We start from the raw sequence: 14,991 nt of genomic DNA, 5'->3' as shown, positions 1-14,991 counted from the left end.
AAAAACAACAATTTGAAAATGCTAGAAAACCCAAAGTTATGAGAAACTCTGGGAAGACTAATCAAAGAGGACCCAAGAGATTCTGGGTACCAAAAGATAAGATTGTGTATGTTGCAGATATCCTATGCAGCAAAGTTCAGACACCAGTCATGGTACCTGGACTCTGGATGCTCGCGACACATGACGGGAAGAAAGTCTATGTTCCAAAGCCTGGAACTTAGAGATGCTGGATTCGTAGGTTTCGGAGGAGATCAGAAAGGAAGGATCAGAGGCTCCGGAACTATTGGTAATGGTACTCTTCCCTCTATATCTGATGTTCTTTACGTAGAAGGATTAATGCATAACTTGTTATCCATAAGTCAATTAAGTGATAACGGTTATGATGTAATCTTTAATCAAAAAACATGTAAAGCCATTAATCAGAACGATGGCTCTGTCCTTTTCACAGGCAAGAGGAAAAACAACATCTATAAAATTAATCTTTCTGATTTAAAAGAACAAAATGTTAAATGTCTGATGTCTGTTCATAAAGAGCAATGGGTGTGGCATAGACGCTTGGGCCACATTAGCATGAGGAAACTTTCTCAGCTAACTAAACTCGAGTTAGTCAGAGGCCTACCTAAACTGAAGTTTTCTTCAGATGCTCTGTGTGAAGCATGTCAGAAAGGAAAATTTTCAAAAACTTCCTTTAAAAAGAAAAATGTTGTTTCTACCTCTAAGCCTCTGGAACTTCTTCACATTGACTTATTTGGTCCTGTGAAAACAGCATCAGTTAATGGAAAGAAGTATGGACTAGTCATTGTTGATGATTACAGTCGCTGGACATGGGTAAAATTCCTAAAGCACAAGAGTGAGTCTCACTCTGTATTCACTAGTTTCTGCTCCAAAGTGCAAAAAGAATTTGATGCCAAAATTGTTAGAGTCAGAAGTGATCATGGTGGAGAATTTGAAAACAAAGATTTTGAAGAATTATTTGACTCTAATGGAATATCCCATGATTTCTCCTGCCCTAGAACTCCACAACAAAATGGAGTTGTAGAGAGGAAGAATAGGACACTCCAAGAGATGGCTAGAACCATGATCAATGAAACTAATGTGGCAAAGCACTTTTGGGCAGAGGCTGTAAATACAGCGTGTTACATTCAGAATAGAATCTCTATAAGACCCATTCTGGAAAAGACTCCCTATGAACTGTGCAAAGGAAGAAAACCAAACATTTCATATTTTCATCATTTTGGATGTTCTTGCTTTATCTTAAATACTAAAGAACATCTGAACAAGTTTGATTCCAAAGCACAGAAAGGTATTATGTTAGGATACTCAGAACGCTCTAAAGGCTACAGAGTATACAACACAGAAACCAAAATTGTGGAAGAATCAATTCATGTCAGATTTGATGATAAGCTTGACTCTGAAAAGTCAAAGCTAGTTGAAAATTTTGCAGATTTAGAAATCACCCTTGCAGGTTCTGATAAAGCTCCAGAAGCAACTGTCACTCAGAACTCTGAAGAAATTAAATCTCCAGAAATCCCAAAGAAAGTTAAAAGTCGTATCAACGTTTATGAAGATTTGATTCTGGGAAACAAGGACGAACCTGTCAGAACCAGATCTACCTTCAGGACCTCTGAAGATACTCCTTTGGGACTAGTGTCTCTGATTGAGCCTATGTCTTGTGATGAAGCACTTCAGGATAACGACTGGGTTTCAGCCATGCAAGAAGAATTAGATCAATTCTCAAAGAATGATGTCTGGGATCTCGTTCCTAAACCCAGAGGCACTCATGTCATTGGAACCAGATGGGTTTTCAGAAACAAGCTGAACGAGAAAGGAGAAGTTGTCAGAAACAAAGCTCGACTGGTAGCTCAAGGTTACAGTCAACAAGAATGTATTGACTATAATGAAACCTTTGCTCCAGTCGCGAGGTTAGAATCTATTCGTCTTCTTGTATCTTTTGCTATTAATCACTCTATCAAATTATATCAAATGGATGTCAAGAGTGCATTCCTTAATGGTTATATTTCAGAAGAAGTGTATGTCAATCAACCTCCAGGTTTTGAAAATTCAAATTTTCCAGAACATGTTTTTAAACTTAAGAAATCCTTATATGGACTTAAACAAGCTCCCAGAGCTTGGTATGAACGATTAAGCAATTTTCTTCTGGAACAAAATTTTATCAGAGGGAAAGTTGATTCTACACTCTTCTGTAAAAACCTTAATAATGATCTCATGATATGCCAGATTTACGTTGATGATATTATTTTTGGTTCTGCTAATATCTCTGTTTGCCAAGAATTTTCTAAGTTAATGCAGGCAGAATTTGAAATGAGTTTAATGCAAGAACTAAAGTTCTTTCTGGGAATTCAAATTAATCAAACTCCAGAAGTCACGTACGTTCATCAAAGCAAGTACATTAAAGACGTTCTGAAGAAGTTTGACATGACTGAATGCAACTCTGCAAAAACTCCCATGCACCCAACATGCATTCTTGAAAAAGAAGAAGTAAGCTCAAAGGTTTGTCAGAAGCTCTATCGAGGTATGATAGGCTCTCTTCTCTATCTGACTGCTACTCGTCCTGATATTCTCTTTAGTGTCTGTCTCTGTGCCAGATTCCAATCAGATCCTAGAGAATCTCATTTAACAGCAGTTAAGAGAATTCTTAAGTATCTGAAAGGAACTCCTAACCTGGGCCTGATGTATAAGAAAACATCAGAGTATAGACTTTCTGGTTACTGTGATGCAGATTATGCAGGAGATAGACTAGAACGAAAAAGCACATCTGGAAATTGCCAGCTTCTGGGAAACAATCTAATCTCCTGGGCTAGCAAAAGACAGTCAACTATAGCTCTATCAATTGCAGAAGCAGAATATATCTCAGCATCACTGTGCACAACTCAGATGCTCTGGATGAAGCATCAGTTAGAAGATCTGCAAATTTTTGAGAGTAACATTCCTATCTTCTGTGATAATACTGCTGCCATTTGTCTAAGTAAGAATCCCATTCTACATTCCAGAGCTAAACACATTGAAATAAAACATCATTTTATCAGAGACTATGTTCAGAAAGGGATAGTAACATTGAAGTTCATTGATACAGATCATCAATGGGCAAATATCTTTACTAAGCCTCTAGCTGAAGATAAATTTCTTTTTATCTTAGAAAATCTGAACATTCAAAATTGCCCAGAATGAAGTGTGGCTCTGAAAATGTAAAATGAGACTCTGACATAAATAAATGTTCTTCTGCCTCTGACTCTGATACTTCTACAAGTTAAGAAGATATCTGAGTTAGAAATCTCCAGGAATCAATCTTTTGGTATTCCTGAAGATCAGATACATCAACACGTGGAGCACTAATCGTCTAACCCTAGAACTTCTAGACAGCTGTCAAAAGAAATTCAAAGGACAGACGTTTGAAATCTCCTTGAGCAGTGTGCGTACTGTTGGGATTAGACATTCATTAATTAGCTGTAATCATTTTTCCCCCAAGCGTGCAATCTTGAGCTTTGTACTAACGCAATTTGATGTGTCGTTTTGCATGTGTTTTACTTAGAGTATTTAAACACTTTTCTCACATTTCACACACTTTTCACTCTCACTCACTCTCAAACTCTCTCTAAAACCCTAAACCTCTCTGAAGCATTCTCTGCAAACTCTCAATCTTCATCTTCCTCTTCACCATGGACGCTCAACAACAAGAAGTGTTTAACTTTTCTCAACAAATGGAATCAAGCTCAACTGCTCAAACTTCAAGCATTCCAACTCCAACGGTTACAGGCGTCTCTATCACCCCTGTTTACAAGGAACCCCATGTTCTTGACCGTGAACGCCATATTAACCTATCAACCCCTTTTGAAGGACTGGAAGTGTTGTGTGAAACGCTAGTAGATTTTGACAACCTGAGGAGAAATGGCGTTGATCTTACTCAAGAACTTCGTCAACAAGGGTGGGAAAACTACTTCCAAAGGCTTTATGGTCCTGTTTACCCACTTCTCATCAAGGAGTTCTGGAGATTTGCAGATGCAGATGACCATTTCATCGTCTCCTATGTTCTGGGGGTAAAGATTGTAATTACTGAAGGGTCAATTGCCTCTTTACTGAACATGGAGAGAGATGGAGGAAAAAGGATTTACAACATCCCTCCTAGGTCAAAGCGCATTACTGATGTAATCAATCCAACCATCTTCAAACCCAACACTGAAGGAAATCCTTCAAAGAACAAAGAGCTGCATCAGAACCTCAGAGTGTGGCTGAAGATCATTCTGGGAACTATTCACCACCGCCCAGCATCTAACTCATCTGATTACATCAATGCAGATCAGAAATGCATTCTGTATTGCATTCAAAAGGGTGTGAAGATCTGCCTTCCTGCACTTCTCTTCAGATACCTCAGAGATTCTGTCAAGGAAACCAGAAATAACATGAAGCCCAGATCCTACATCCCTCTAGGAAGATTGCTATCTGATGTTTTCATCGAGAATGGACTGGTAGATCATCTGGAAAAGACCAAACTGATGGATGATCTGGCAATAGATACTGGGAAGCCTCTGAACGCCAGAAATCTCAAGAGTATGGGAATAATCAAGAAGATTCAAGTCAAACCCACTCTGGACACATCCTGGGATTCTTTGAAAGATCAGAGGAAGATGCCTCATGGTTTTGCCAGGTTCTTCAAGAATGAACCCAGAGATGCTGTTGCTATCTATCTTCAGCGTCTGCTGGATGAAGATGTTGACATATCTGACTTCAGCCTCGACGATTGTCTAGATTCAGAAGAAGACTTCGTCAGGTACAAGAGAGGTCTCTCTGAGAAGAAGATAGCATCACAGGCAAAGAAGGCCAGACTTGGAGAATCCTCTGGAAGCAGATCTCCAGCTCCTCTGAAAATTTCTACTGGTACGTCTGTTCCTCCCATTACCTCTATACCTCCGATGGTTTCCTCTACCCCTTCCTCTAATCCTCTCCCAACACCACCCATTTTTACAACCTCTGATATCCCACCTTCAACCACCAAAACTTCACAATCTTCACCAATTCTAAATATCGCCCGTACATTCATACCTCCTTCTGAACCTGAACAAATGAACCAAAGCACTTCCTCTTCATCATCCTCAGAACCAGAATCACCCCCATACCTTTCTATCTCCTCTGACCAAGATTACTCTGACCCTAACTCTCCAACCCTAGCCCAAATTTATGCTCAAAACCTCGCTTCACAATAACCAACAGAACCTGAAATAACTTCACCACCACAACAAACAACCACCATCCCTTCTGAAAACCAACCTTCTGAAGACCAACCCTCTGACCTTCCCACCTCTGATATCAACCCTCCAAACACCTCTGCTGCACCTGAATCAGAAACTGAAACTGAACCTTTAGACTTAAACCCTCTTTACGCTTCACCCCAAAGATCTGAACCTGAAGCAGAATCTGAACCTCTCACATTAAATCTCAGCCCTCCAACATCTTCACCTCAAACCTCTGAACCAAACCTTTCTGTACCTACCCTTAAGGAAGCCATCATGTTGGTAGCAGGGGCTTCAGTACAAAAGGTCAAGTCTCTGACCACTAACTTTGAAGTCAGTGATGATCCTGACTCTGTAAGGACACACTGGAACAGAGTCATTGGCTGGATGACCTCTGAGGCTTTTAGACTGAAGAACATCTCTGAACAAGTCAGAAATGGCTACATCAGAGATGCTGAGGCAAGACTCCAGGAAAGACTTGCCAGAGAAGCTGCTGAAGAAGCCAAAAGGCTAGAGGAAGAGAGACTTGCGCGAGAAGCTGAAGAAGCCAGAAGATTGGAAGAAGAAAAGGCTCGTCAAGCTGAAATCCTAAGGGAAAAGGAAGCTGAAGCTAAGGCTCTGGCAGATGCTCCTGCTGCTGCAGAAGCTGAAGCACAGGCCGCTGCTGAAGCACAGCAGGCTCTGACTCTGGGGGAGTCCTCTTCTGTTATCCCTATGGTTCTTCAAACGCTAAAAGAACTTAAGCAAGATCAGAATGAACTCCGGGCCAGAATGGACAAGCAAGATACTGTCAACGACAACATCCAGAACATGCTTGCTATGTTGCTTCAGAGAATGCCTCCGCCTCCGAACCCCTAGACACTTAGGATATTTTGTTTACCTGTTGTTATTTGTTTTTGCTTTCTGATGTTTTCATGTTCTTGTTGCCTTTGTGCTTTTTATCTGAATACAATGTTTTTCTCTTGGTTTATTATTTTTGCTATGTCTTTTTGATTCTGACAAAAAGGGGGAGAAGTCATTAATAGCTCTGATGAAAATAATGTCTAAATACCTTAAGCACTCTGCAACATATTTTTCTTAAAAATAAATTTATCTAACTCTAGACTTAAGAAATTGCAGAAGGTATCAAGAAACCTCATTGCTTGGAAGCTCTGGTAAGAACTTCTAAACTCCCTAGCCTATCTCAGGGGGAGGTCTTGTCTATTTGATCTGATATTATTTATGTTTCATCTGCTAATTAAGTTTGTTTTGTCATCATCAAAAAGGGGGAGATTGTAAGAACAAAAATTGTTCTACAACAGATTCCATGATTTTGATGATAACAAAGGATGAAACCAAAAATGGCACCCTAACGAAAAGTTTCTAAGTGTGCAGGGTTCTAAGGAAAGAATGAAGAATTCATCAGATACAGAATCATATCAGATACAAATTATCAAGAAGACCAGAAGCATCTGAAGTAGAAACACGTTCAAGAAAGTCTAACTCTGAGCAAAACAGCAAAGTATCAGAAGCATCTGAACAAGAAGTACGCTCTAGAAGTTCTGACTCCGAACAACGTATGTCAAACTTCAGAAGCTCTTGGCGCTATCTGAAGAAATCATCAGAACTCAAGAGATCAACATCAGAAGCTAGATAGCAGATTCCAAGATCTCCAGAAACATGAAGACTCTGATTATGGAATTGCTAATAATGGAAGAGTAACGTTAAAGTCAAGTAAAGATTTGCAAATATTTTTCCTAATAGAAAAAGAGACGTTAATCTCCAATTTCAATAAAGAAGATACTATATGTGGTAAGTAGTCATTTCAAGGAGAGAAAGTCATCCTGCAGAAGCTATTTAAGTGATGGCGTAAATTCATTTTAATATCCACCAGTTTCAACTACTACCTCACTGCTATATAAAATGGGCTGCAATCTACATTGAAGATTTACAACACATACAAGCAGAAATTATACTGAAACATCAACGCACAAGAAAACATTCTTGCTCTCTAAATCTTCACGAAGCTTTTGCTTATAACGTGAATCACTTTGTTCTTACTATTGTAATATTAGCTTATCTTAGAAGCACTCTAGATTACATAAATCTTTCATCTATTGTTTGTTGATTTCCTCAAGTGACTCTGTGTAGTCTGTATACTTGAGAGGACTAAGAGATTTTTTCTCTTAGACGTTGTTTGTAATCTTTCAAGATTAGTGGATTAAGTCCTTGTTGAAGGCGAAATCACCTCGGCCGGGTGGACTGGAGTAGCTTTGTGTTATAAGCGAACCAGTATAAAATCCTTGTGTGATTTTCATTTTGAAAAGCGCTTATTTTCTAAACAATTCAAACCCCCCCTTTCTTGTTTTTCTCACCTTCAATGAGCATCCATATTGGATGAAGAGCAACACACAAAGTGAGAGAGACACTACATATTCACCAAAAAATTTAAGGTAATTAGTGTATCAGTCATCTCACTTATAAAGTGTTCAACTTCCACTTTTCTAAATAATGTGAGATTTACGCGACTTACACTTATTTCTCAACAGTAGTAATAATATTTTAATAATAAAAGTATAGTTTTTTTGGACTATTCTAAAATTGTGGTAGTTATTTTGTTAAATTAAAAAAATGAATGTTTGTAAATATTATAAAAAATGAGTCATTTTTATGGGCTTAGTCCAATAAACATTAAACTGATTAAATCGATTGGACAGTAGGTTATTTTTTTCTTATACAATTTCAAATGATGTATTATATATCTTTTAAAATGTTTCATCCTTGTTTTCTCTTAAAAGATTAAGATATTACCACCATGTCTAAATATATAAATTCATCATAAAAAATACTTGTAAAATTAAAATTACATTATAATAAATATCTATAATTACAGAAAATATTTACAACAGTCATTAACATAAAATAATTAAAGTACATTATTTAAATAAATTAAAGTTATGATTCATAAAATAACAAATATTTAAAAGTTAAAAATAGAATCAAATATAAATCTATCTTTTAAAATTTTCGCCAGTATACATCAATATAGTTGAAGGAGAATATTTATCTATTTTATGAGAATATTTTAGTCGAATTATTTTAAAAAATAAATAAATTTCAGATGAATAATTTAAATTAGTTAAATTTTTAATACATCATTCAAATACATTGTAGGAGATCTAAATAAAAAAAGTGAGTGGTACAATTTATAGGTTAAGTGTGATAAGTGAGTTTTATGAGTTGATTTGAATTTCTTCGAAATTCAATTATTTTAAATGGTTTTTTATATTTAAGAATTATGATCATACAATAATTCAACTAATTTGTTTTTTTAATCGATTTGACCGAATTTTCCGGAAATGCATAACGTGGAGTGAATAAATAATTTTATAATACAAAGTGGCCATCACGTTTTGTGGAGGGTAGTGGAGAAAATGTGACCTTTTTTAGAGTTTGAAATTTAAATTAGAATGATGGTTGATAACTTAACTCCTTTGAATTTTGAAAAGATGCTATTTTCTTTTTTCTCAATAAGCTTGAAAAGATGCTAGTAATTTAATTGGAGAAAGAATATAGTGACATTTGGAAGTCACTTGCCTTCCTTTTCATTCATGAGAAAAGTGCATAGAGTTGTGTTCACGGGATTCAACATTTAGCTAAACTAATACTAATATAGTTTTGTTTGTGGTCCCTAATTGAAATGACTAGAATATTATCTCATTGTGCATTAATGATCTGGACAAATCATTTTGTGTCCCTTCTATGAAAGTTCCTTTTAAACTATGAAGACTTTACATGTATAAGTGTTTAGCTGTTAACATTTGCCCCTTAAGAAAACTGTTAACACTTGACTAAATTAACCTCAAAAATAAGAAATGGTTGAGTACATAGTAGAATATTAATAAGAAATTGAAAACTAGTAAGAATAGAGCTGTTCTTGACAAAACATGAGCAATTTTATTAGCATCTTTCATAACAAATTTAGCATGAGAGTTTATTAAATAATGGACTGAGTAAGTATTTGTATTCTTTGATAATCTTATCAAACTCTATTAAATTCAGATGTTTGTTATTCACATTATCCACTATGTTCTTTTTAGTGTATTTCAAAATTTGAACTATCCAAATCGAGATCATGCACCCATTTGATAGCTGCTACAGGGTCTAAAGTCTCCCCATGTCCATCTTGGTAATAGGTGACATGCATTCCGTTCGAGCTACCCCAAACGGTCCCTTTTCATCTTGTACACATACACATGTCCCTACCTTATTTGGATAAGTGTATTAAATAATGGACTAAGTAAGTATTTGTATTCTTTGATAATCTTATCAAACTCTATTAAATTCAAACTCTATTGAATTCAGATGTTTGTTATTCACATTATCCACTATTTTTTTTACTGTATTTCAAAATTTATACTATCCAAATCGAGATCATGCACCCATTTGATAGCTGCTACAAGGTCTAAAGCCTCCCCATGTCCATCTTGGTAATAGGTGACATGCATTCCGTTCGAGCTACCCCAAACTGTCCCTTTTCATCTTGTACACATACACATATCCCTACCTTATTAGAAGTCGTAGAGAAATATGTGTCTATATTGCATTTGAGACAACCTGCTTAAGGTTTTCTCCGAGAACTGATCATAGGAGTAATCATCCTTTGTCTATATGTAACCAGTTACCACTGACAACATTGCAATGCTCCATTTTACAATTTTTCAGTTTTTCAATATCTCAAGAGCATATCTCCTTTGATGCATGAGCAATCCCATTTTTGACTTGCGGAACTCAATCCCAAGAAAATAATTCATAAGACCAAGGTCCGTCATCTCAAATTCATGCATAAGTTCACTCTTGAACTTTGAAATGCACTCACCATTGTTGCCCGTAATCAATAAATCATCTACATATAGACAAATGATGATTACTCCTTCACTAGAATTCGTCTACACATATCCCTAATTTTTTCCTGGACCGCCCTGTCAGGTTTTCAGCCCACCAGGATAACCATTTTTGCCTAATCCGCCCTTTCGGGTTTTCGACTTAACGACTTTTGTATTCCACTCTTTTAGGCAAAGTATTTTTTGAATGCGTCAACAGTCGAAGGGAGTGGTAATTTATCACCATCCATAGTCATGAGGATCAAAGCGCCTCAAGAGAAGGCTCTAACCACCACGAATGAACCTTCATAATTTGGTGTCCACTTGCCCCTAGAATCTTTGTGAATTGGCAGAATCTTCTTTAGCACTAGGTTGCCTTCTTGGAACATTCGAGGGCGTATCTTCTTGTCAAATGCTTTAGTAATACGCATCTGATAGAGTTGACCATGACACAACATTGTTAGGCGCTTCTCCTCAATAATGTTGAGCTCATCAAACCTTTCTTGAACTCATTCCGCCTTGTCTAACTTAGCCTCTATTAAGACTCTCACCGAGGGGATTTTAACTTCTATTGGAAGGGCCGCTTCCATGCCGTAGACCAAGGAATAACGGGTTACCCCTGTTGAAGTGCGTACTGATGTATGATAGTCGTGCAACACAAAAGGTATCATTCCATGCCAATCCTTGTATGTGAACACCATTTTCTAAATTGTTTTTGTTTTGATGTTTTTGTTCGCTGCTTCAACGACGCCATTCATCCTAGGACGGTATGGTGATGAGTTGTGGTGTTAGATTTTGAAGTTTGCACACAACTCCTTCATTTTTTTATTATTGAGGTTGGACCCATTATCAGTGATGATTTTTTTGGGAACCCCGTATCGACATATAATGTTGTTCTTCAAGAAGCGAACAACCACTTGCTTGGTGACGTTGGTGTAAGAAACAAATTTGATCCATTTGGTGAAGTAGTCTACGGAAACCAATATAAATAAATTTCCATTTGAAGCTTTGGGTTCAATCATCCCAATCATGTCAATTCCCCACATGGAGAAAGGCCACAGTGATGCTATGACATTCAGAGGAGTAAGTGGCACGTGCACTTTGTCAGCATATATCTGACATTTGTGACATGTCCTAGTGTGATGGTAACAACCAACTTCCATTGTTAGCCAGTAGTAGCCTGCCCTTAGGATTTTCTTGGCCATCACATATCCTCTTGCATGGATGCCAAAGGATCCTTCATGTATCTCCTTCATGAGTTGGTTTGCTTCGTTTCTATCAACACATATTAGCAAGACCATGTCATAATTGCTCTTGTATAACACATCTCCATTTAGAAAGAACTTTGACGCTAATCTCTGTACAATCCTTTTGTCAAGGCTGGAAGCATCTATCGGATATTCATGTTTCTCCAGATAGCGTTTGATATCATAAAACTAAGGTTTGTCATCCAATTCTTCTGTTGTTATTAAATAGTGAGCATGTTCATCAAAATGCCTGATTTTAATAGAAGGCCGATGGTTGGGCCATATCAACTTATAGATGGATGCTAGGGTTTCCAAAGCGTCTGCCATCTGATTTTCTTCTCGAGGAATATGGCAGAAGGTGATCTTGTTAGACTTCGGGAGTAGCTTCAATACATAATCCTGATATGGAATTAAGTTGGCGTGTCTTTCGTCCCAACACCTATGATATGATGTATCACTAGAGCAGAGTCTCCATATACTTCAAGGACTTTGATCCTCAAGTTAATAGCTTCCTCTAGTCCCAGTATGCAAGCTTCATACTCATCCATGTTATTTGTGCAGGCGAAGCAAGCTGTGAATGGTAGATGAAAATTCTTGGGAGACATCAACACCACCCCAATTCCATAACCTGTAGCATTTGAAGCACCGTCAAACATAAGAGTACATAACTTCCCTGGTTCGGGTCCTTCGGCAGGTCCAGGGATTTCATAGTCTTTGGTAACCATAATATCCTCGTATGGGAAATCAAACTTCAAAGGATGGTAATCTTCCACTGGTTGGTGAGCAAGATGATCTGCCAGTATACTGCCATTGATGGCTTTCTGAGTGATATATTGGATGTCGTCCTTTGATAATAGCCTTTTCCATCGGGAAATTCTACCAGTGAGAGCTAGTTTCTCAAATATGTATTTGATCGGGTCCATCTTAGAGATTATCCATGTTATGTGAGTCAACATGTATTATCTGAGATGTTTAGCAGCCCATGCAAGTGCACAACAAGTCTTTTCAAGCAGTGAGTATCTAGTCTCATAGTTATTGAACTTTTTGCTCAAGTAATAAATGGCATGCTCTTTCTTCCCAATTTCATCATGCTACCCCAACATACAACCCATAGATTCATCAAGCACTGTTAAGTACATGATGAGAGATCTTTCCTGAACATGAGGTATCAAGATCAGAGGCTCTTGTAAATATTCTTTGACTTTGTCGAAAGCTTCTTGGCAGTCACCGTTCCATTCAATCGCTTGATCTTTTCTCAGAAGTTTGAATATTGGTTTACATGTGGCGGTGAGATGTGAAATGAATCTAGCGATATAGTTCAATCTCCCCAAGAAACCACGAACCTCTTTCTCTGTCTTTGGTGAAGGCATGTTCTGAATGGCCCTGACTTTGTTAGGATCCACCCCGATCCCTCTCTAGCTTACAATGAAACCCAATAGGTTACGAGATCGAACCCAAAATATGCATTTGTTGGGATTAAGCCTTAGCCTAAATTTCCTCAATCGAGCAAACAAATTTTGCATATTGGTAATGTGATCCTTTTCGATTTGGGATTTGAAAATCAGATTATCAACATATAGTTCGATCTCTTTATGAATCATATCATGAAAGAGAGTCACCATTGCACTTTGATATGTATCCCCAATATTCTTCAATCCAAAAGGCATCACCTTGTAGAAAAATGTCCCTTAAGAGGTGATGAATGTATTTTTCTCCATGTCTTTCGGGTCCATATTAATCTGGTTGTATCTGGAGAAACCATCCATGAAGGAAAATACCGAGAACTCAGTTGTGTTATCAACCAATACATCAACGTGAGTTAATGAGAAATCATCTTTTGGACTTGCTCTATTCAAGTCTGGGTAGTCAACACACATTCTGACTTTTATGTCCTTCTTTGGTACCGGTACATGTTTGCAACTCATTGTGGGTACTTGGATAATGCTAAGAATCTGACATGGAACTGCTTTCTTACTTCCTCTCTGATCTTGAGTGCCATATTTGGGCAAGTTATTCTTAGCTTCTGTTTGACAACAGGACATTCTTCTTTGAGTGGCAGCTTGTGCACAACGATGTCAGTATCCAACCAATGCATATCTTGATATGACCAAGCAAATACGTCAGTGTACTCATGAAGGATCTCGATCAGTCTTGTCTTTACTGCATCTTGAAGAGTGGTGCCTATCTTCACTTCTTTATTATTCTCCCATGTTCCAAGGTTAATAACTTTGATATCTTCCTGATGCGGTTGAATGACCTTCTCTTCCTGCCTGAGTAGTCTGGCTAGCTCTTCAGCGAGTTCACAATCTTCCTCGCCTTCGTCTTCAACTTGGTTAATTGAACAATCAAAGTCATACAAGACCATATAAATATCGTTATCAATGGTATCAGTGGTGTTTTAGCATGTTATGATTTCTGCAGTTTATTTAGAAAGTGTGTGCGTAAAAACATTGCCATTTTATTGTATATAAAAAAAATGCAAAAGAAAAGGAACATAATTGAATGAAAATTGTCACTTTATTGATGATAACTAGAGTTTTAAAACAAGAAGGCCCTAAAACATGCCATTGTGCCTTGGAAAGAGCACAAGGTTTTGATTAAAACAGTCAAATTACTTTTGGTAGTGAAAGAATTTAGGGATCTCCACAGTCTTCCAATTCTTCAGCTCCTCACCGGGCTTTGTCTGACGTATACAATTAGACGCCACTTCATTTAGATCTTCATAACTAATCATTGTAACCTGACCACCAAAGATGTGGATGGAACTGGTAAATGTTTTTGTCACTGGAGGAACTTGCTTGTTGTTAGATTTGTCACTTGCTTTAACTAAGGATGGCTCATATCCTAGCCCAAACTTGTCCTTCTTCTCATGCACCTCTATCATATTTCCATAACCTTGGGCATTCCCAGTCTCTATGATGGCTTTAGCTCTTTTCCAAGAGACCATTGATAACTCAGGTTTTGGTGGTTTTGATATCTGTTGAACTGTTAACACATTTGCCACTTCCAAGAACTAGAAGGGTATTTAAGTAATTTCGCCTTCAACATCAATGTACCTGAAAGATGTCAAGTGGATGACCAAAATATATTTTTCGCCGCCAATCACAATCATCTTGTCATTTGTAATGAACTTCAATTTTTGATGTAACATTGAGGTAATTGCACCCGCAGCATGGATCCAAGGTCTTCCAAGCAAGCAACTATAACCAGGGTGAATATCCATTACTTGGAATGTAATAGTAAAAGTAGTTGGGCCAATTTTAATTGGCAGATCTACGTCCCCTATCACTGCTCGTCTTGAGCCATCAAATGCCTTCACTATCAAAGTGCTATGCTTCATCTCCACTCCCTCTAAGGGTAACTTCACCAAAGTAGTTATATGGATGATATTCAAGGAAGTATCCACTAGAACTCTTGACAACATGGTATCCACACATCTTAGAGAAATATGCAGAGCTTTGTTGTGATCTTTCCCCTCAGAGAGTAGCTCTTCATCTTTGAATCCCAAGAAATTTCTAGTAGTAACATTCGCTATTACCCCATCAAATCGATCCATTGTTATATATTTTGTAATTTGGGCAACATTCAAAACTTTCATCAACGAGTCCCTATGTGCTTCAGAGCTAAGCAACAATG

At 37.5% G+C, this 14,991-nt stretch overlaps 1 protein-coding gene across 1 annotated transcript; it reads right to left on the bottom strand.

The window, feature by feature from the left end:
- Positions 1 to 11,765: 11,765 nt before the first annotated feature.
- LOC127136118 (uncharacterized) lies at positions 11,766 to 12,278 on the bottom strand. Its single transcript, XM_051062715.1, has one exon. It carries the CDS (start codon positions 12,276 to 12,278, stop codon positions 11,766 to 11,768), a length of 513 nt encoding a protein of 170 aa, XP_050918672.1.
- Positions 12,279 to 14,991: the final 2,713 nt, after the last annotated feature.

Source organism: Lathyrus oleraceus, chromosome 4 (genome assembly GCF_024323335.1).
Source record: "Lathyrus oleraceus cultivar Zhongwan6 chromosome 4, CAAS_Psat_ZW6_1.0, whole genome shotgun sequence".
NCBI lineage: Eukaryota > Viridiplantae > Streptophyta > Magnoliopsida > Fabales > Fabaceae > Lathyrus > Lathyrus oleraceus.
This window is presented reverse-complemented; position numbering and strand designations above follow the sequence as displayed.

Excerpts from the sequence above, each read along its gene's own strand:
- LOC127136118 (XM_051062715.1), bottom strand. The coding sequence starts at position 12,278 with ATGGACCCGATCAAATACATATTTGAGAAACTAGCTCTCACTGGTAGA.